Here is a 22,832-nt window from a genome sequence, read left to right as displayed (position 1 = left end):
CGGCTTCGCTGGGCCCGAGCTCATCTAAGATGGACTGATGCAAAGTGGTAAAGTGTTCTGTGGTCTGACGAGTCCACATTTCAAATTGTTTTTGGAAACTGTGGATGTCGTGTCCTCCGGACAAAGAGGAAAAGAACCATCCGGATTGTTAGAGGCGCAAAGTTTAAAAGCCAGCATCTGTGATGGTATGGTGGTGTATTAGTGCCCAAGCTATGGGAAACTTACACATCTGTGAAGGCACCATTAATGCTGAAAGGTACATACAGGTTTTGAAGCAACATATGTTGCCATCCAAGCAACGTTATCATGGACGCCCCTGCTTATTTCAGCAAGACAATGCCAAGCCACGTTTTACAACAGCGTGGCTTCGTAGTAAAAGAGTGCGGGTACTAGACTGGCCTGCCTGTAGTCCAGACCTGTCTCCCATTGAAAATGTGTGGAAACGTAAAATACCACAACTGTTGAACAATTTAAGCTGTACATCAAGCAAGAATGGGAAATAATTCCACCTGAAAAGTTTCAAAAATTGGTCTCCTCAGTTCCCAAACGCTTACTGAGTGTTGTTAAAAGGAAAGGCCATGTAACACAGTGGTAAAAATGCCCCTGTGCCAACTTTTTTGCAATGTGTTGCTGCCATTCAATTCTAAGTTAATGATTATTTGCAAAAAAAATTAAGTTTCCCAGTTGGAACATTAAATATCTTGTCTTTGCAGTCTATTCAATTGGATATAAGTAGAAAAGCATTTGCAAATCATTGTATTCTGTTTTTGTTTACGAATTACGCAACATGCTAACTTAACTGGTTTTGGGTTTTGTAGATGATAGATTTTTTGCTAGTTGTTTGTGATAAAGAAAAAGTCGCTAAAGGGATTAGAACATTTAAAAACTTCTGAACAAGCACCAACAATTGAAAAATGGAGCAAAACGATATGACAAATATATGTTATACTATAACAATAACAACACAAATTAGTTTTTAAATGTATGTATACCAATTTTTTTAGCCTTTTAAAAGAAAATATATGCTTCATCGCACATTATGTAAATTGTATGATGACATCATATTTACCACGCCCCCAACACCACAGGTATATTGGCAATTTGGGGGAAACCCTGACTCTGTAAACTTCCTTCCTGTTTCACTTTTAATACATCCCTCGATAAAGTGGCAACACGGATCTCTTTTTACGTATTTTTATGGTGAAGTAGGTGTATACTAGGTGTGTTGTGAACCGTACGATGCAAGTTACGATGCATACGGCCACAGTTGCATTGTATATTTCAATACCAGATCTTTGGTACTAACGATACTGGAAAAGCTGGTATCGTTGTAATTTTTGTGTGTTGGTATCGACTTTGTATCGATACAATGATGTGCTACTAAATTCTCATGAGAACATGGTCCTTCATATGCAGTGTACCTTTAGGGCCTTGTTTCCCTTGTTTGGAGTAGTCATGCCACGAGAACCACGTCCACCTGTACTGCTGGCTGATCTGTGAATAGAAATGTCACAATTAGTTGTAGTTAGGGATGGGTGCCTTTCACATTTCAATCGATACGGTACCAATTCCGGATATATGGGAAACGATAGATGTACTCAACGGTAACAACTTTTGGTACTTTTGTGGGTGTTTGAATATATATATATATAAATATATAATATATATTTCGATTACACTTTACATTTTCTTCCGCTTGTCCCTCATAATTTTGACAAATTAATAGAATGATAAATGACACAATATGTTACTGCATACGTCAGCAGCCATATTAGGAGCCTTTGTTTGCTTACTTACTACTAAAAGAGAAGTTGTCGAGTATGTTCACTATTTTATTTAAGGCCAAAATTGTTCTTTGATTTCAATAACAAGTACCGTAAGATTTTTTGTTAAAATAAAGCCAATAATGCCATTTATTGGGGTCCCCTTTATTTAGAAAAGTATCAAAATAGATTTTGGTACCGGTGCTAGTATCAAAATATTGGTATCGCGACAACCCTAGTTAGAACTATACCCTACTTTATATTAGAAATGGCAACAGTGGAGGATGAATGCCTCACAACAAGAGGATAGAGAAAAAGAAGGAGCTTATTGAATAAGGCGCGACAATGGCAGATGCGTGCAAATCTTCGGGACTAATGCAGATCCCAAATACACAACAATAGGTAGCAATTGGTAAGAACATTTACATAATACTGCAAAACAAAACGCCCAAAAATATGTCTCCTAACAGGTGCCATTTTTGGGTTCTTATACACACAACATATTTATAACCGTATGTTGAAGCATAGCACGTCTGACTACGGTAGCCGTATCTCTCCGCCTTCTATCAAGGCGTGCGTCTTTGTAGCGTACCAAAGTCGTACTAAAACATTTTGACAGATTTTTGAGCGACGTGTGTAATGTTCTATATTTTTAGGCTATGTCTACATTAAGCCGGATAATAAATAATTATTTAGCCTAAGCCCCGTTTCGGGCCACACTAATTGATCGTTTAAGGTTCCCCTCCGTGGATAATTTTTTTACACGGGTAAGTGCGCCGTCTATTTCTTAAATCTCCAGCTCTTAGCTTTGTATGGACTCATTGGTCTTTTACAAACTTACTTTGGAGAGGAAGTGACAACAGAAAGATCGCGCCCCACACAGGAAGTGACGTCAGAAAGAACGCGCAACAGCAAGCTTCATAATAAAGCGGTTTCGGAACTCAGAGCTAACCACTGGAAATATGCAGGCGAGTCATCCAGACATGCCCGTGTTTCTCATTCTTCTACATGTACAGACGCTTATGGAAATCACACATGAATACCTTAAGAGAAGAAAACGCGTGATTGCAGCTATTTGGGATACAACACTTCTCAGACGGCAAGAGAACTTTCAAATGTCCAGGTCAGCTGTGATTCTACTTACCGAAAAACTTTGTCCATTTGTCGAACAGAGACAACGAGAATGCGGGCTCCCGTGGATGTGATTAAAAAAAGGTAGCGTGTGCTTTGTATTACCTGGCCGTCGAGGGAAGACGAAGGAAAACGACGAATGCTTTTGGACTGGCAAAGCAGACTGTATCAGTTATTGTCCGCCATGTATGTTGCGGACTCAACGTCTAGGTCCAGAATATATGAAGTCACCAAAAAAGAATGGACAATGAAGATGAAGGCAAAAGAGTGAGGAGTGTCCTGACCAGATATCTAGATCCCTAGATTGATTGTTGTAAAATGTTCTTTATCACATTGTTTACTTTCACGTGTCCATTAAAGATTTGATTAATGCTATGTCTAGCATTAAAAGATTACAGTTGGTACAAAATGCGGCTGCTAGACTTTTGACAAAAACAAGAAAGTTTGATCATATTACGCCTATACTGGCTCACTTGCACTGGCTTCCTGTGCACCTAAGATGCGACTTTAAGGTTTTACTACTTACGTATAAAATACTACACGGTCAAGCTCCTGCCTATCTTGACGATTGTATTGTACCATATGTCCCGGCAAGAAATCTGCGTTCAAAGAACTCCGGCTTATTAGTGATTCCCAGAGCCCAAAAAAAGTCTGCGGGCTATAGAGCGTTTTCTATTCGGGCTCCAATATTATGGAATGCCCTCCCGGTAAAAGTTAGAGATGCTACCTCAGTAGAAGCATTTAAGTCTCATCTTAAAACTCATTTGTATACTCTAGCCTTTAAATAGACTCCCTTTTTAGACCAGTTGATCTGCTGTTTCTTTTCTTTTCTTTTCTACTCTGCTCCGGGGTGGACCGCTAGCCTGTCCATCAGATGGGGACATCTCTACGCTGCTGACCCGTCTCCGCTCGGGATGGTTCCCGCTGGCCCCACCATGGACTGGACTTTCGCTGATGTGTTGGACTTCCACAATATTATGTCAGACCCACTCGACACCGAGGATGTCGTTGTGGCTTGTACAGCCCTTTGAGACACTTGTGATTTAGGGCTATATAAATAAACATTGATTGATTGATTGATTGATAATTCATGATGGCTCAGGTGTGATTCACTACAATAGGGCCCCACAGCCATACTTGCTAACCCTCCCGATTTTCCTGGGAGGATCCCGAATTTCAGTGCCCCTCCCGAAAATCTCCCGGGGCAACCATTCTCCCGAATTTCTCCCGATTTCCACCCGGACAACAATATTGGGGGCGTGCCTTAAAGACACTGCTTTAAACATCCTCTCTCATCTGAAATCTTCACCCCTTAACAGCCGCATGCTGTCCAGGCGTCCGCTTTTCCTCCATATAAACAGCGTACCGGTCCAGTTACATAATAATGTAGCGTTGGACAGGTTTAACAAAGGTCTTTACTCGAAGATGTCAAGAAATACTGACTTGTTGTTTGATCTTCTAACTGGTTTGATGATAACGCAAGGCATATTTGGTCAACAGCCATACAGGTCACACTGACGGTGACCGTATAAACAACTTTAACACTGTTACTAATATGCGCCACACTGTGAACCCACACCAAACAAGAATGACAAACACATTTCGGGAGAAAATCCGCACCGTAACACAACATAAACACAACAGAACAAATACCCAGAATCCCTTGCAGCACTAACTCTTCCGGGACGCTACAATAACATCTACAGCTTTTGGAGCTCAGTGCACAACTGCACACACAACAAGAAGGAGACGAAGCAGAAGAACGAAGAAGAGACAAGGCGACGACGAGTAAGAAGAAGAAATACGCTTGCAAGTTCCAAAATGATTGGAAAAAAGAATTTCATTTCATCCAGAAAAGCTCGAAGGGGAAGGGGTATGCTGCCTGCACCTCAACCCCGCCCCCCACCCCAACCCCGCAACCACGCCCCCAACAACCCCTCCACCCCCGCCCGAATTCGGAGGTCTCAAGGTTGGCAAGTATGCCCACAGCACACTGGATTCCAGGTAATTGAAATACCACAACACTGGATATTGTTCAGATAAGTTACATTTAAGAACTTGCACACAAAGCAACACTGGAGGTGACTATGACGTGCACACTTTCCGCGCATGCGTATTAGGTCGTCACGTTGCGCCGGCTGAGGGAGGGGGGGGGGGGGGGGTCTTAAACAACCATTGTGTGTGTGTGGACAAGGATAAGGTTAGGTGGGATTTAGCATGGATAACCTTAGTCATAGTGTAGAAGGGGCCTTAATGTAAGTTTTGTTTTTTCTTGCTTACGGATACTTACAGTACTAGCGTCATTTATTGAACAGGCGTCAACCAGCAGTCCAAACATATCTCTTGTGTGACTGCCATCTACCGATCAGACTTATCATTACAACATGTACCAAATTTATATAAAATAAATATATATAAATATATATAAATAAAAATATAGATTACTGTACAGATAAATATTTTGCACTTTTTCACATGCGTCCACGTTTATGGATGTATGTTATATTGTCTTTTTTATTCCAGCGAGTTAATCCATTTTGGGGGGAGTTGAGGGGATAATTTAATTATGATGCGTTCAAGAGTCTTACGGCCTGAGGGAAGAAGCTGTTACAGAATATTTATTTATTTATATATGCACCTTATTGCTTTTTTATCCTGCACTACCATGAGCTTATGTAACGAAATGTCGTTCTTATCTGTGCTGTAAAGTTCAAATTTGAATGACAATAAAAAGGAAGTCTAAGTCTAAGTCTAAAACTGCTTCGAGGTCTGTAAGCGCAACGAGAATTAATACTTATATTAGGCGCACCGGGTTATAAGGCCCACTGTCGATTTTTGAGAAAATGAAAGGCTTTTAATTGCGCCTTATAGTCCAAAAAATACGGTCGTCAAAAACGTTTTAAGACTCCACAACGCTGTCGTAACAAAAGGCTCATCACAACACAACACTGGTTTTCTTTCGTTTTTGTTTAAAACGAGCTTGCATAAAGGGCCCTTTAGTTTCAGGGAATTCTTGGGAACAAAACCCACTTTGTCAGAGTGCAGGCCCTCAGAGATGACACAGTAGGGGACAAGGATGGACCGGGGATGAATAAAAAGACACGCCTTTGTGCTGAAGAAGCACCTACACACACACACGAGGGACATGGGTTTTATGTACTTGCATGAGCTGTGTAAATTACAATGCCATAAATCAAAAGGAAGGGGGAGGGTCTCAGCTAGGAATAAAAGTTGCTGGTTTTCAGACGCACAAGGTTGGGTGTCTGCCACCGTCTTTGCAGGTTAAATGCGTGCAATCACACACACAAACACGCGCACACACCCTCGCAAATGTGTGGCCCTAGGTGCTTTACACTGCACCCGGTAAATGCTGTGTCAGCAACACTGGCGCCCACCGCAGTGAGCCAAGCTAGCACATTGCCTCAGTAAGCTGATTTACACAGCCCAGTGGCATGTTTGCACTAAGCACACAAACAAACGCATGTCAAGTGGGGGCGGGCGAAGGGGTGGGGTCTTGGTATTTTTGAAAGCGTCCAAAACAATTGATGCACGAAGGAATCTCCAAAGAGCGTGTGGCGTTCAAAGATGTATGTGGGTTAGTCATCATATGCCGGCATGACGTGTGCACAACCTCGGCGACGTGAAGGACATAAAAATAAAAAAAATTGCGGTGAAGTGCACCAAGACAGCCCGGCTATTTCCATGGCAACAAAAGGAGGGGGGTGGGGGTGGGGGGTGCTACAGGTGGGCTGGTCGGCGGAGCCAAACAGGGAGAGACAGACGCTTGTTAAAAATGACCTGAATACGACACTATCACACAGGCAGGGGACATAACAGGAGGTCAGAATGTGACTCGCATTCCTGATTCCTCACAACAACAAAAAAAGATCTCATAAAACATTTCCCCGTATAAAAATAAAGCCTTTCACGTTCTGTAGAGGACTTCCATCTCTGGTATGAATAGCTGACTGATAGCTACACCTATCTTTCAATGGCCTTTGTGGTGACTCATTTCCAGTAAGCTTTTGGACCACAGATGCAAAGCATAATGGGATAATGGTCTGCCTGATCAAGCACAGATAATGGACAAATAGATAGAAAAGTACTCTCTCTACTAATGGCTACAGGAACCGGTACAGGAAAAAAAACAGCTCAGACGGAAATGTCACACGTGCGTCAGCGTCGATCGAAGTGTGTCACTAGTTGTTGGATTGCCAAGACATGGCGCGTTAGCTGTGTCAGAGAGGCGGTATGGTGTTAAGAGCTCGACCCTACGACAGTATGCAATGATAGTGTTTAGACTGCAACCCCTTCAGCGCACGGCAGCACGGCAGCCGTCCAAAAGCTCAGCTGCTCCCTTCTGCTGCCAGGCGAGCAGGACCTCACTCAGGCCCCGTTTGCACTAAATCGGCTAAGGTTATCCAGGGTAAATCCCACCTAACCTTATCCTTCTCCACACACACACATACAATGGTGGTTTAAGACCCCCTCCTCCCCTCCGTCAGCCGGCGCAACGCGACCTAATACGCATGCGCGGAAAATGCACACGTCATAGTCACCTGGGTTGTGTGCAAGTTCTTAAATTTAACTTATCTGAACAATATACAGTGTTGTGGTATTTCAATTAACTGGAATCCAGTGTGCAGTGGGGCCCTATTGTAGTGAATCACACCTGAGCCATCATAAATTAATCAAATCCTTATTGGACACGAATGTACACAATGTGACAAAGAACATTTGACAACAATCAATCTCGGGATCTAGATATTTGGTCAGGACACTCCTCCCTCTTTTGCCTTCACTTTCATTGTCCATTCGTTTTTGGTGACTTTATATACTCTGGACCTAGACGTTGAGTCCGCGACATACATGGCGGACAATAACTGATACAGTCTGCTTTGCCAGTCCAAAAGCATTCGCCGTTTTCCGTAGTCTTCCTTTGACGGCCAGGTAATACAAAGCACACGCTACTTTTTTTTTTATCACATCCACGGGAGCCCACATTCTCGTTGTCTCTGTTTCGACTAATGGACGAAGTTTTTCGGTAAGTAGAATCACAGCTGACATGGATATTTGAAAGTTCTCTTGCCGTCTGAGAAGTGTTGTATCCCAAATAGCTGCAATCGCTTTCTCTTAAGGTATTCATGTGTGATTTCTACAAGCGCCTGTACATGTAGAAGAATGAGAAACACGGGCATGTCTGGATGACTCGCCTCCATATTTCCAGTGGTTAGCTCCGAGTTCCGAAACCGCTTTATTATGAAGCTGGCTGTGGTGCGTTCTTTCTGACGTCACTTCCTGTGTGGGGCGCAGTCTTTCTGGCGTCACTTCCTCTCCGAACTCCGTTTGTAAACGATCAATGAGTCCATACAAAGCTAAGAGCTGGAGATTCAAGAAATACACGGCGCACTTACCCGTGTAAAAAATTGTCCGAGGAGGGGAACCTTAAACGCTGGTGTAGTGTGGCTAAAACGGGGTTTAGGCTAAATAATTATTCGTTTAAGGGGTTATCCGGGTTAGTGTAGACATAGCCTCAGTATGTTCAGAAACCTACCGTGTCCAACCATTGCTAAGTAGGTGCTAACGCTCACTGTGACCTATTCCATTTCTGTCAATAGAAGGTCGGCCCACAAGCACGGTCTTCCAAGTCAAATTTTTTCTCTGTCAAACATACTTGGCCAATAAAGCTGATTCTGATGTTTGATTACAAAAACATGCAAATTAGGCTAATTCAGTTAACTCAATGTTTTGAAGGCTTATTTTGTTCAATAACATTGAATCGACTTGTAATTTTATACATTTGATATCATTGTTTTAAGTGTTCCTTGACATAAAAAAACAAAAGCTTTCAACAAAAATTTGGAAAACAAATACTGTGTTGATGTTTTACTCATTTAATCCCACGCAGACTTAAAATTTAACACTAGATAGCAGTAATGGCACCAATTATCATTGTCAAACTACTGTACTGTTTTAATTACAGCTAATAGTAATAATCAATTTTACATACAGAAAGAAAAAGACAGCCTGAGACCTTAATTGTTTCCAAGTTGTTGATATTTTCCAAGTTTATGTTATGGAAAATATCAACAACTGAAAAATAAAACTAAATAAATTCAAATTGATCAGAAAAATTAACTCAGGAGCACAATATATAAAACAAAAGTAGCTATTTGTGCTTTTTTTAATTTAAATCAAAAACAAGAAAGTCAAGCTTAATGGCTACATTTAGCACTTTTTGTACCGTATTGCCCAGATTTTCGAAGTGGGGTTTGAAGTATGAAATTGCATGAAACAGATAAAGCATGTTCTTCGGGGTCACACGCATACCCCTGGCATCGCATAGTACCCCTGCCCCTCCGGTTGGCCCGCCCAACTATTTGAGAAGAACTGCTGTGGACAAAACTCATACCAAAACATATCCAATACTTATTACCTTGTTGGGTACTCAGTTGTAATACACTTTTCCACCGCTTGTGGCAGTATTGACAATCTCAAACAAACAAAAGAAGTCTGAAGGTAAAGTCATAAAGAAGTTACTTCAGCGCAAAAATTATGGCTGAAGTGGCGAAGCTGTAATTTCACTTGCACTTTAATTTTATTGACAGTTTAGTTAAGAATGATATTCATTATTTATGTATGAGTCCCTTCTTATGCAGTATATTTGGTTTGTACTAATTTTTCTAATCAGTCTGACCAAAGCATGAGGTTTATGTGTCAAATAAATAATAATCTTTGTAATTAATGCATGGTTTCATATCATTTGACAAGGTTGTAAACTGTAAGTAGGTTAGATATATTTATTGAATACGATTAAAATGAAGAGTAAGATTACTAATTTGGTGTTAAGAAAGGAGTGGGTTCCCAGACACCTATGTAGTGGAAAAGTTGGCCCCGAGGTAAAAAAGTTGAAAAATTCCTGATTTACACCACAAAGAAGTGTTTTAAATGTAGAAATACAAACATGATAGGTCCTTTTTAAGAATTCGGTAGGTTGTAATAGATGAAGAAACTGAAGCAAAATTCACTGCACTACTTGTCTCTAACCAGCAGAGGCGCTGTTGATGCAGCCTCAGCGATTGTAGTTAGTGGCCAGTAAAACTGGTTTGCTTTGTTGGAATTTTGCCCAACATTCACAATCATTATGAGAGACAAGAACACACGTCGCGCAATGAGAGTCCCCTATGTTGCCTTCAAAGCCCTCTAAACCAACTTCAAAACACTATCAATGTTTTATAGACATGCAGTAAGTATAAGTATAAGTATACATACATATATATATATATATATATATATATATATATATATATATATATATATATATATATATATATATATATATATATATATATATATATATATATATATATATATATATATATATATATATATATAACAACAAAAGGTGAAATAACTGAAAACATGTTTTGTATTCTAGTTTCTTCAAAAGAGCCACCCTTTGCTCTGATTACTGCTTTGCACACTCTTGGCACTCTCTCAATGAGCTTTAAGCACACCTGTGAAGTGAAAACCATTTCAGGTGAAGCTTACAATGTAAATAGTCATGAAAATAAAGAAAACATATTGAATGAGAATGTGTGTCCAAACCTTTGGCCTGTACTGTACATATTCTGTACATATTTTGGTAATTTGAAGCACTACCGGAACATTTATTTCAGTGTTCATAGCAACGCACTTCCTACTTCCGGCAACAAATGCGTGTGTGTTCAAATCATGGCAAACTTCGTAATAGGCGACAAAGATGACTTTTTGGACATATGAGGATTCACGGAGGATTTTATGGAGGATGAACTGCTGCTTATGGAAGCTAAGTAAGCACGAAGAAAGGGTGAAACGTTGGATCAGACTGAAAACGAATGCCGCTACAGCTTGGTTATTATACAGGTTATGGAACGTAAATTAAGTACTGTTGCCGGGTTTGGATGCATTTTGAGTGACTTAGATGCATAATGAATTGCTCTCATTAGGAGCATTGCTAGCCACCTAGAACAAGCCGATTATTAGAAATTAGAATGCAAAAAACCCCCAAAAACATTTGTTCTTGTCTCCTTTACGGATTGTGAACAAACGTAAACAAAAGGCAAAATCCTCAAAAAAGTGCCGTTCCGCTTTAAGATGACACTGGCATTGATATTATTGGCTGATAAATGCTTTAAAATGTAATATCGGAAATTATCTGTATCGGTTTCGAAAAGTAAAATTTATGACTTTTTAAAACGCCGCTGTACGGAGTGGTACACGGACGTAGGGAGAAGTACAGAGCGCCAATAAACCTTAAAGGCACTGCCTTTGCGTGTCGGCCCAATCACATAATATCTACGGCTTTTGACACACACAAGTGAATGCAAGCATACTTGGTCAACAGCCATACAGGTCACACTGAGGGCGGACATATAAACAACTTTAACACTGTTACAAATATGCGCCACACTGTGAACCCACACCAAACAAGAATGACAAACACATTTCGGGAGAACATCCGCACCGTAACACAACAGAACAAATACCCTAACTCTTCCGGGATGCTACAATATACACCCCCCGCTACCTCCTAACCCCCCACCTTAACCCCGCCCCCCCAAACCTGCCCACCTCAACCTCCTCATGCTCTCTCAGGGAGAGCATGTCCCAAATTCCAAGCTGCTGTTTTGAGGCATGTTAAAAAAAATTATGCACTTTGTGACTTCAATAATAAATATGGCAGTGCCATGTTGGAATTTTTTTCCATAACTTGAGTTGATTTCTTTTGGAAAACCTTGTTACATTGTTCAATGCATCCAGCGGGGCATCACAACAAAATTAGGCATAATAATGTGTTAATTCCACGACTGTATATATCGTATCGGTTGATATCAGAATCGGTATTTAAGAGTTGGACATTATCGGAATATCGGATATCGGCAAAAAAGCCATTATCAGACATCTCTAATTGAAACTACTGACTGAGGCAAAGAGCATGGTCACATAGACGAGCAAAACAAGGGAAAACAGACTGAAACAACAAATGTGAAGACATAATGACTGCGAGTAATGCAGTCAGAATTGAGGACATGGAGCAAAGCTCCTGGAGCCCAGGGGTCGTGAAGATATAGGGACGCCTTTTTGTAGGTGCTTGCTGAATTTTTATGAATCGCCTGGAAGAATGCTGACAAATCAGTGCTGATTGCTTGTAGAGGAGAGACGTATCACACCCACAGGAAATAGAAAACGCTGAGTGTGGCCACCCAGGTAAAAAGGGATGCGATACAGAAGGCGGAGAAGGCGCGAGCTGCGGACGGCCTATAGTGGGAAAACGCATGCTCGACACATTTTGGAGGAGCTTGGGAAGAAGAACATTCAGAGAGAGGGAGAAAAGCACTGATCTCAGCAAGGACTAAAACCAAAGTGCCAATTAGGAAGTTGCAAAGTTGAACTGACGGGACGCGCAGAGCCCAGCAAACCTTCAAACGCTACACAGATGTACATAGCGAGAGCACAAAAGGTAGGACTGGCTCAGGTTGAGGCTCAAAAGAGGAAGGAACTCTGCTGGGATAAATGCTGATGTGACATGATAGGTCTGGCCTTGAGCCCGTGTCACGCTTTAATGATCTCAAGCCAGGCTCGGGATCTCTCCAGGGGGGCGACAGCCAAGGATGGACACCATTAGCTGGGGGGACCCTTTGTTGGACGACCGCGCGTTTTGCATCGCCCGATGAATATTTATCACCCTCTTTCAGCGTCTAAAGTGGGGTGGGAGGCGGGGGGTAAAGATGCTCAGGAGGAGATTCCTCAAGGATACATCCAAGGGTCTTCCATCAACAGCTGTCTCAAAATGGCGGAAGGCTGCTGGCGGAGAGGGAAGGGATCGGAGGTAATAGAGGTGGATTTGTGGCGCTGGAGGTGTCACGCATGGTGGCTCAGGGGCGGCAAGGACAGACATCCCCACTTGACAGCAGTGTAACAGGATTATCTGGGCCAAAAGAGCAAACAAAAAAACCCCCAGCAACCTGCCTCCACATCCACATTACGACACAGCCTGTCCCTTGAATACTAAACGCGGCCGGGGAAGGGCTTTTTCTGCGGACGCGCTACATATCGGATAACGAATCCCGCTTGCAGGCGAGATTAGCGAAACCACACAAGCGCGTAGGAATTGGGCTTGTCGTGATCGATTCTTGAAAAGCAGCGTCCGAACGCTCAGCGCCGGCAGCTCGCTAATGAAGTGAATAAAAAGCACACCGTGGAGGGGCATGCTGATGGAAAACGAAGGTTTTTGGAGAAAAACAGCATCCAAAGACAGCATATCAAGAGAGTGTGACGAGATGTGTACATGTCTACTTTACCAAAATAGACAAAATACGTTTTTTCTCAATATTTGGTTCATTAATTTATATCTTATCAATTTCCCCAACCTCACTAATTTTTTTACGAATGACAAAAAATGTCAGCTTTCCAAAAACTGCTCTCAAATATCCTATGTGTACAGCTCTGGTAATGGGTACATTCGCACCCACCTGCACAAATGTACTTCAAAATGTAAAAATCATAATAAATATGACTTTTTTTGTTGTTTATTTGGGCATGCATTAGTTTGACCATTTAAAATCAACAATAATAAAAAGGAGATTCTTGGAAATAGCATAAAAATGCCCCAAAAACTTGGGAAAACGCGATTCATAGCGTTACTTTTTGGTGTAACCATCATGAGCGTTCTGTTCAGGTATATTTCTTTTATATTTTGATAAATCATCATAAATAGGTATTGATCAATCTTTAAGCTGTGTGCATTTGATTTCAGTTTGCTTTTGACATCTGATTTAGAATTGTAGTTGAAACTTTTACAACCTTGTGTTGCGCTCATGATGGCGTAACCAAACTAGATTATTTTGAATGTTTATTCCATTTTTTATATTTAGTATATTTAAATATACTGTGTTTTATGCTTTTTTCTTTTTGGAACATGTACTATACATATAATACAATAAAGTCCCATGTAAAATTATGTTTCTAGCAATACTTTAATTTTGCCTTTGAAAGCAACACTCCAATGTCCATTAGTGGAGCTGTACACATATACATTGGTACCTCCACTTAAGAGTGTTTGTATATAGGAGTTGTCTCTCAACTAATTGTTATGCCTTAAGTTGCAAGCAAAAACTTGAGTTATAAACATCCCTGCCATTAAAGTTAAAGTTAAAGTACCACTGATAGTCACACACACACTAGGTGTGGTGAAATTACCCTCTGTATTTGACCCATCCCCTTGTTCCACCCCCTGGGATGTAGGGGAGTGTTGAGCAGCAGCAGTGGCCGCGCTCCGGAATCATTTAGGTGATTTAACCCCCAATTCCAACTCTTGATGCTGAGTGCCAAGCAGGGAGGTAATGGATCCCATTTTTATAGTCTTTGGTATGACTCGGCCGGGGTTTGAACTCACGACCTACCTATCTCAGGGGCGGACACTCTAACCAGCTGGCATAGCAAATGTCACTTATCCGAACAAAACATCTATCTGGCTAGCGTTAGCTTACAACTAGAGGCACACATACTTTTGTTTTTCCAAGCATGGGAAGGAAGAAAGTGAGTGTGATGTTTCTCATGCCAGCCAAGAATGTCGAAATTATATCGAAACTGCAAACATTTATCCATGAAATTATGTAACAGCTGCTGATAGCATGTTTGATGGAGAAGCAGCTAGCGAATATACCGTAGAAGTCCACACTCCAAGTTACATGCACTACACTATTAGACTTGGACTTCCTTTTTTTTACCATTCAAATAAGAACTTTACAGTACGGATAAGAACACAATTTCGTTGCATTAGCTCGTTGTAATGCAGGATAAAAGAGAAATAAGGTGCAGATATAAATAAATAGATTACTGTACAGATATATATATATATTGCACTTTTGCATAAGCATACATGGATGTATGTTATATTGTCTTTAGATTCCAGTGAGTTAATCCGTTTTGGGGGGGAATTGAGGGGATTATTATGATGCGTTCAAGAGTCTTATGGCCTGAGAGAAGAAGCTGTTACAGAACCTGGAGGTTCTGCTACGGAGGCTGCGGAACCTCTTTCTAGAGTCCAGCAGTGAAAACAGTCCTCGGTGGGGGTGTGAGGAGTTTCTACAGATTTTCTCAGCCCTGGTCAGGCAGCGGCTTTTTGCTTTTTTATTATATTACTTCATAAAACGACTGTGGTTGTTAGTAGTTCATTCTATTTTATTGTTTTTTTATACAATATTTGTTATCGACAAGTTTGTTTTTCTTTTTAAAAGGCATGCAAAAATTGGGCTGTTTAAGGGGTCTAAGCACCAATTGATTTCAATTCATTTCAATGGGAGACTTTAATTTGAGATACAAGTGTTTTGAGTTAAAAGCTCCCTCACAGAACCAATTAAGCTTGTAGGTTGAGATACTAATTGTATTGTTAATCTTTTTGGACTACCTCAGGTTGAAATATACATATTTTGGGGTGTTTTAACATTGCAAATGCCAGTGTGTTAACAAAGCTCCATGATGTTGATGTTAGGAACAAGTCAAGCCAATTGTATTTATACTATGCCAATTTACAACAGAAGTTATCTCAAGGCACCTTTAAAACTAATTTACAGTAACAGAGATCAGAATAAAATGTTTAAAAAAAGAATATCCTCTGGCAGATTCTACGTATTTAGTCATTTAATACAACTCAACGCTGAAAAAAAACTGAATGTACCCTGAAGTGGTTTACTCCATAAATACACACTACAATTTTCCACTTGTTAAAAATAAGAAAATCTAGATATTCAGATGTGTCACTCCTCCCTTCCACTGAGTGCAGTCAATTATCAAGGACGTTGCAGGCGTCGGGCACCGTTTAGCAAGCAATTTAAAAACGAGATGCCTCCGATAGCTCCGGAAGAAGAAAGAAAAGAAAAGACCGGATAAAGTTGCTGAGCGAAAACGAGAGAAAGGTTGGCTTGCGAGACAGGAGGGATGCTATTAACTACTAACTATTCAGAGCGTGAAATAAAGGTGACAGAAAGAGGGAGAGGGGGAATCATTCAACTATCAGAGGCAAGTGAGAGGGGCAACACGAAGCAGACACCTTTGACCAGCCCAAACCTTACAGGACTACAACAAATGCCCCCTGATACTGCTCTGCATGGCAGATTTAGACCATCACAGGCACTCTTCAGGGGCATGCAATGAAGAAACTTCACTCTCAATATGTGACTATTATCCTCTGAAATGAAAACTGGAATCAGGGAATTATTGCCACCTGCTGCATAATGCCACACAAGGGGAAAGACGGCACATTGCTGGCGATTAGACTCATTTATCAGCACTAATACTGGGCCACTGCAATCTGTAGCCTACATTTACTCCTTACTTTGCCAAGGAGAACTGGCAATTATCTCCAATGTAGACTACTCCATTAATAACCACATTTCTGGAGACAATGGTCAGTGGGACAGGTTTCTAAAGAGAAATGGAGCTTGAAAAAACATTGAATGAAAGGCATTAACCAATGAGTGAATTTCCTTTGCATATAGAATATAATACAAACGTTTTTATTGAACAGATTGTTTCATGTGCGTTTTTACTGCATGGATTAATATGACATACTTAAAAAATATTCACAGGTAAACATATTTCTATGGACGTGCCGACCGATTGGCCGATTTTTGTGAAAAAGTACACTACCGTTCAAAAGTTTGGGGTCACCCAAACAATTTTGTGGAATAGTCTTCATTTCTAAGAACAAGAATAGACTGTCGAGTTTCAGATGAAAGTTCTCTTTTTTTGGCCATTTTGAGCGTTTAATTGACCCCACAAATGTGATGCTCCAGAAACTCAATTTGCTCAAAGGAAGGTCAGTTTTGTAGCTTCTGTAACGAGCTAAACTGTTTTCAGATGTGTGAACATGATTGCACAAGGGTTTTCTAATCATCAATTAGCCTTCTGAGCCAATGAGCAAACACATTGTACCATTAGAACACTGGAGTGATAGTTGCTGGAAATGGGCCTCTATACACCTATGTAGATATTGCACCAAAAACCAGACATTTGCAGCTAGAATAGTCATTTACCACATTAGCAATGTATAGAGTGTATTTCTTCAAAGTTAAGACTAGTTTAAAGTTATCTTCATTGAAAAGTACAGTGCTTTTCCTTCAAAAATAAGGACTTCTCAATGTGACCCCAAACTTTTGAACGGTAGTGTATGTGATCACCTTTGCCGATGAATGCCTTTTAATGGCGAACACAAACAGCAATTAGGGTTGGGCGGTATATTGGTATTACCAGTTATACCGGTATTTTTTAAAAAGAGGTACAGTCGTGGTCAAAAGTTGACATCCACTTGTAAAGAACATAATGTCATGGCTGTCTTGAGCTTCCAATAATTTCTACAACTCTTAATTTTCTGTGGTAGAGTGATTGGAGCACATACTTTTGGTCACAAAAAACATTCAGAACTTTCCTCCAGAAGGTCTTATCTTTGTCCATGTGATGTCAGATGAAACTAAAATTGAGCTGTTTGGCCACAATACCCAGCAATATGTTTGGAGGACAAAAGATGAGGCCCTTAATCCCAGGAACACCATACCTACCGTCAAGCATGGTGGTGGTAGTATTATGCTCTGGGCCTGTTTTGCTGCCAATGGAATTGGTGCTCTACAGAGAGTAAATGAGACAATGAAAAAGGAGGATTACCTCTAAATTCTTCAGGACAACCTAAAATCATCAGCCCGGAGGTTGGGTATTGGGCGCAGTTGGGTGTTCCAACAGGACAATGAGCCCTAACACAGGTCAAAAGTGGTAAAGGAATGGCTAAATCAGGCTACAATTAAGGTTTTAGAATGGCCTTCCTAAAGTCCTGACTTAAACGTGTGGACAATGCTGAAGAAACAAGTCCATGTCAGAAAACCAACAAATTTAGCTGAATGCACCAATTTTGTCAAGAGGAGTAGTCAAAAATTCTAGCAGAAGCTTGCCAGAAGCTTGTGGATGGCTACCAAAAGCGCCTTATTGCAGTGAAACTTGCCAAGGGACATGTAAGCAAATATTAACATTGCTGTATGTATACTTTTGACCCAGCAGATTTGGTCACATTTTCAGTAGACCCATAATAAATTCCTAAAAGAACCAAACTTCATGAATGTTTTTTGTGACCAACAAGTATGTGCTCCAATCACTCTATCACAAAAAAATAAGAGTTGGAAACTCAAGACAGCCATGACATTATGTTCTTTACAAATGTATGTGAACTTTTGACCACGACTGTGTGTATTTGAGAGAAATCCAGCAATATCGATATATTATATTTTTTGACGCTGTCTTTGATAGTTTCTCCTGCAGTTTACCCGCGCTTCATTGATTCACTGAAAAATAATGCCGGGGGACGTGTGACCCTGGGGAACATGCTTTATTAGTATCATGCAGTATTATACTTCAAACGCAGCTTCGAAAAGCTGTGCACAGCAAAACGTGCTCACTGTAGCCATTAATCCTAACTTTTGGGTTAAAAAAAAAAAAACAGCACAAATTGTTTTGTAGGTTAACATGTTAAGTTAATGTTAATGATTTTGCTTTTGAGATAGGTTTCCTCTATCATTGTTATTTGCACTAATTAAAGGAACTGTATTATTTATATTTTAGCTACGGTATTAGTGTTTTACACTCAGAATTGTTATGTTTTCATTTTCATTTTGGTCCTTCGCAGCAAAAGGTTTGGGCACCCCTAGTTAGAGTAAAAAAAAAAAAAGAAGGCATTTTTATAGTTTTATTGGTGCATCTATTGTTAATGACTTGGAATGTAATCCCCACAAAGTGGAGGGATTTACTGTACATGCACACAATCGCATGTATCATCATTCTGCCCAATACAACACTGGCATCGAAGCAGGAGTTCAGACCAATCAGAGAATAGGCTGTGGTTTAGGGTTATATAAGGTCAATCTGGAAAGTATTCACAGCGCTTCACTTTTTTCTACATTTTGTTATGTTACAGTCTTGTTCCAAAATGGAATGAATACATTTTTATTGTCAAAATTCCACACATAATATCAATGTGAAAAAGTTTAGTTATTTTATTATTATCTATTTGTTATTCACAGAATTTTACACCAATTACAGCCGTAAGTCTTTTTGAATACGATGCCACAAGCTTGGCACACCTATTTTTGGGCAGTTTCACTTTTACAGCACCTCTCAAGCTCCATCAGTTTGGATGAGAAGCATTCCTTTTCATAATAATAATAATAATAATAATAATAATAATAATAATAATAATAATAATAATAATAATAATACATTTTATTTGGTATAGCGCTTTTCAGAGTACTCAAAGACGCTTTACAGGATAAAAAAAAATTAAAATATAAAACAGTTCAAAGTAATAATATAAAATACAGGAAATATAAAAAGCAGTACATTGTAAAATACATAATAATACAGGACATTTACAACAGACTTCATCCAGGAAGTCTGTTGCATTGTTGCATTCATCTTAGTCTAGTCAGGGAGGTGACCAAGAACTCTATGGTCACTCCTCTGTGGAAAGAGGAGAACCTTCCAGAAGGCCAACCATCTCTGCAACAATCCACCAATCAGGCCAGACGGAAGCCATTTCTTAGTAAAAAGTTTGCCAAAATGCACCTGAAACACTCTCCGACCATGAGAAACAAAATTATCTGGTCGGATGAGACAAAGATGAGAACTCTTTGGCGTGAATGCCAGGCATCATGTTTGGAAGAAACCAGGCACCACTCATCACCAGGCCAAAACCATCCCTACAGTGAAGCATGGTGGTGGCAGCATCATGCTGTGGGGATTTTTTTCAGCGGCAGTAACTAGGAGACTAGTTAGGATAGAGGGAAAGATGATTGCAGCAATGTACAGAGACATCCTGCATGGATGAATACCAACGCTTCCCTTCCAACCTGATTGAGCTCCAGGAATGGGCTAAACTGCCCAAAGATAGGACTGCCAAGCTTATAGCATTGTATTCAAAAAGACTTGAGGCTGTAATTGCTGCCAAAGGTGCATCAATAAAGTATTGAGCAAAGGCTGTGATTTTGATTTTTTAGTTCTAATAAATGTGTTGTTGTTTATAATCAATAAAACCTTTATACATTATTATTATGAGGTATTGTGTGTAGAATTTTAAGGATAAAAATGTATTTATTCCATTTTGGAATAAGGCTGTAATTCACCAATTATATTGACCACCAAAATTGTAAAGCTAAACATTCCAATAGCTGGTTTTAAGCAGTCAACAATGTGGCAGAGACAGAAAAAGCTCCTCCAACCATGCGATGGGTCATGTCATGTGGAAATATTCACGTGTGGAATATATATGCAGTTTCTATGTTTTTTTAAGTGAAAACATGACTCATCAACCCCTGTAGGGACTTCTCCACTCAGCGTTAATGTGAGCCTTATTTAAGGCGACTCGACTTCGACTGGTTTTCATCCACCGCAAAATGTGTATATTCTTTTTTTCTACTCCCAGGCTGAGCAGCTGCTGTTTGCCGCGGAAGCTGGCTGTGTTAGTATAAGCAAAAAGAGACTTCATTGGGCCCACCTCCGTATATGCCTGGAGGACTCGATTAAACAAGAGGAGTTACAGCTCTGGATACTCGGGCCTTGCACTGGCAGAGGAAGTGAGGGGTTGCAGGCAGCCCACTCACTGGCAAACCACCCAGAAGCTGCGATGTGCTACTCGCATACGTATGAAACGTGAGTTGTGTTGACCTTTGAGACGCACACACTGAACTCCAACAATTCAGTGTGTTTTCATGATGCAATTCAAAGGGAAATAATTGTCTCTCATTTGAGCGATCCTGCATCGGCAAAACTGAATGCTGAGAAACATGAATCAATCAAAGATTATTTATATAGCCCTTAATCACAAGTGTCTCAAAGGGTTGCAAATCTTCAAGATGGTATTTGTCTTAGAGGATGCATATTCAATTTACACAGTAGTCTATAGGAAGTGTGTTGGCCAAAATCTACCATTGATGCTGGAATTGAGATGCAGAGTAGTACAATTCAGATTGTTTTCTCAAATCCAATCTTTTGATGTAATCGTTCACATTACAAAAAAGATGCAAAGTCTAATGCAGTATTTTTCAACCTTCAACCAAGGCACTTTTTTTACGTTGAAAAAAATCCGGAGGCACACCACCAGCAAAAATCATTAAAAAACGAAACTCAGTTGACCGTAAAAAGTCGTTGTCGCAATTGTTGGATATGACTTTAAACCATAACCAAGCATGCATCAATACAGCTCTCGTCTCAAAGTAGGTGTACTGTCACCACCTGTCACATCACGCCCTGACTTATTTGGAGTTTTTTGCTGTTTTCCTGTGTGTAGTGTTTTAGTTCTTGTCTTGCGCTCCTATTTTGGTGGCTTTTTCTCTTTTTTTGGTATTTTCCTGTAGCAGTTTCATGTCTTCCTTTGAGCGATATTTGCAGCATCTACTTTGTTTTAGCAATCAAGAATATTTCAGTTGCTTTTTATCCTTCTTTGTGGGGACATTGTTGATTGTCATGTCATGTTCGGATGTACATTGTGGACGCTGTGTTTGCTCCCCAGTAAGTCTTTGCTGTCGTCCAGCATTCTGTTTTTGTTGACTTTGTAGCCAGTTCAGTTTTAGTTTCATTCTGCATAGCCTTCCCTAAGCTTCAATGCCTTTTCTTAGGGGCACTCGCCTTTCGTTTATTTTTGGTTTAAGCATTAGACACCTTTTTACCTGCACGCCGCCTCCCGCTGTTTTCGACATCTACCAAAGCAATTAGCTACCGGCTGCCACCTACTGATATGGAAGAGTATTACACGGTTACTCTGCCTAGCTCTAGACAGCACCGACACTCAACAACAACACATAATTTGCAGATTATAATTACTGGTTTGCAAAAAATATTTTTAACCCAATAAAGTGAAATTAGATAATCCATACTTGCCAACCCTCCTGTTTTTAGCGGGAGGGTTGGTTCAGCTTGCCTGCCCAATGATGTCATAACATCTAGGGCTTTTAGAGAGTAGAGTGCACAACTGCGCACACAACAAGGAGACGAAGCAGAAGGACGAGGAAATTACAGACATGGCGACGCCGTCGGCGAGCAAGATGAAGAAATACGCTTGCAAGTTCCAAAACGAATGGAAACAAGAATTTCAGTTCATCCAGGACAGTTCGAAGGGGAAGGTGTATGTTGCCTGTAAATATGTAGAACAGACTTCTCCATTGAACACGGTGGCCGAAATGATATACTCATCATGAACGGAGAAGTTAAACAGGACAATACTGCCATCTAATGGATAGCCACCGGAACACTGAAATTCAAGTATTTCTTTTATGTAAATAAAATAAAATAAATATATATATATATATATATATATATATATATATATATATATATATATATATATATATATATATATATATACATATATAGATAGAATTCACTGAAAGTCAAGTATTTCATACATATATATATATATGAAATATATATGAAATACTCGAGTTGGTGAATTCTAGCTGTAAATAACCACGCCCCCAACCACCCCCCCAACCCCCCACCCCCTACCCCCCACCTCCCGATATTGGAGGTCTCAAGGTTGGCAAGTATGAGATAATCTCCCACGGCACACCAGACTGTATCTCACGGCACTAGCGCAGCACAGTGGTCTAATGTAAATGCAATCTGACCTATATAAAGACATGACGTCACACGTGTGGCAGTATTTATGGAAGCAAACGGCTCCAATCATAGTCTGTCTCAGTCTCTGCGAATTTGTGGCAATTTCAAAGAATTTGTGCAATTAAAGTCAACATTTATTTTCTCAACCGAACAATTGCGCGTAGAGGATTAAGAAAGAAGAGGGCAAGCATTTTGGCTCTCGCAGTTTGTGGGACATTTCCTTCGAAGAGCGTGTGGACGAGC

General features: G+C 40.3%; 2 protein-coding genes across 3 annotated transcripts in view; both read right to left on the bottom strand.

Annotated features, from left to right (window-relative positions):
* The window catches only part of LOC133642662 (ethanolamine-phosphate cytidylyltransferase-like), a 74,915-nt gene extending 73,418 nt beyond the window's left edge, over positions 1-1,497 (bottom strand). Inside the window, exon 1 of the mRNA XM_062037002.1 lies at positions 1,422-1,497. The gene's annotated coding sequence lies outside the window, so the exon portion shown is untranslated. The remainder of the gene's footprint in view (positions 1-1,421) is intronic.
* The window catches only part of LOC133642663 (transcription factor MafG), a 49,419-nt gene that overhangs the window by 5,660 nt on the left and 20,927 nt on the right, over positions 1-22,832 (bottom strand). For both annotated transcript variants that reach the window (XM_062037005.1, XM_062037004.1), the window contains exon 2: positions 1,422-1,494. In XM_062037005.1, the coding sequence (XP_061892989.1) occupies positions 1,422-1,457 (36 nt within the window). In that variant the 5' untranslated portion in view covers positions 1,458-1,494. The remainder of the gene's footprint in view (positions 1-1,421; positions 1,495-22,832) is intronic.

This window comes from Entelurus aequoreus, linkage group LG25 (genome assembly GCF_033978785.1).
Source record: "Entelurus aequoreus isolate RoL-2023_Sb linkage group LG25, RoL_Eaeq_v1.1, whole genome shotgun sequence".
Lineage (NCBI taxonomy): Eukaryota > Metazoa > Chordata > Actinopteri > Syngnathiformes > Syngnathidae > Entelurus > Entelurus aequoreus.
The sequence above is the reverse complement of the archived record's forward strand: the minus strand, read 5'-3'. Positions and strand labels throughout refer to the sequence as shown.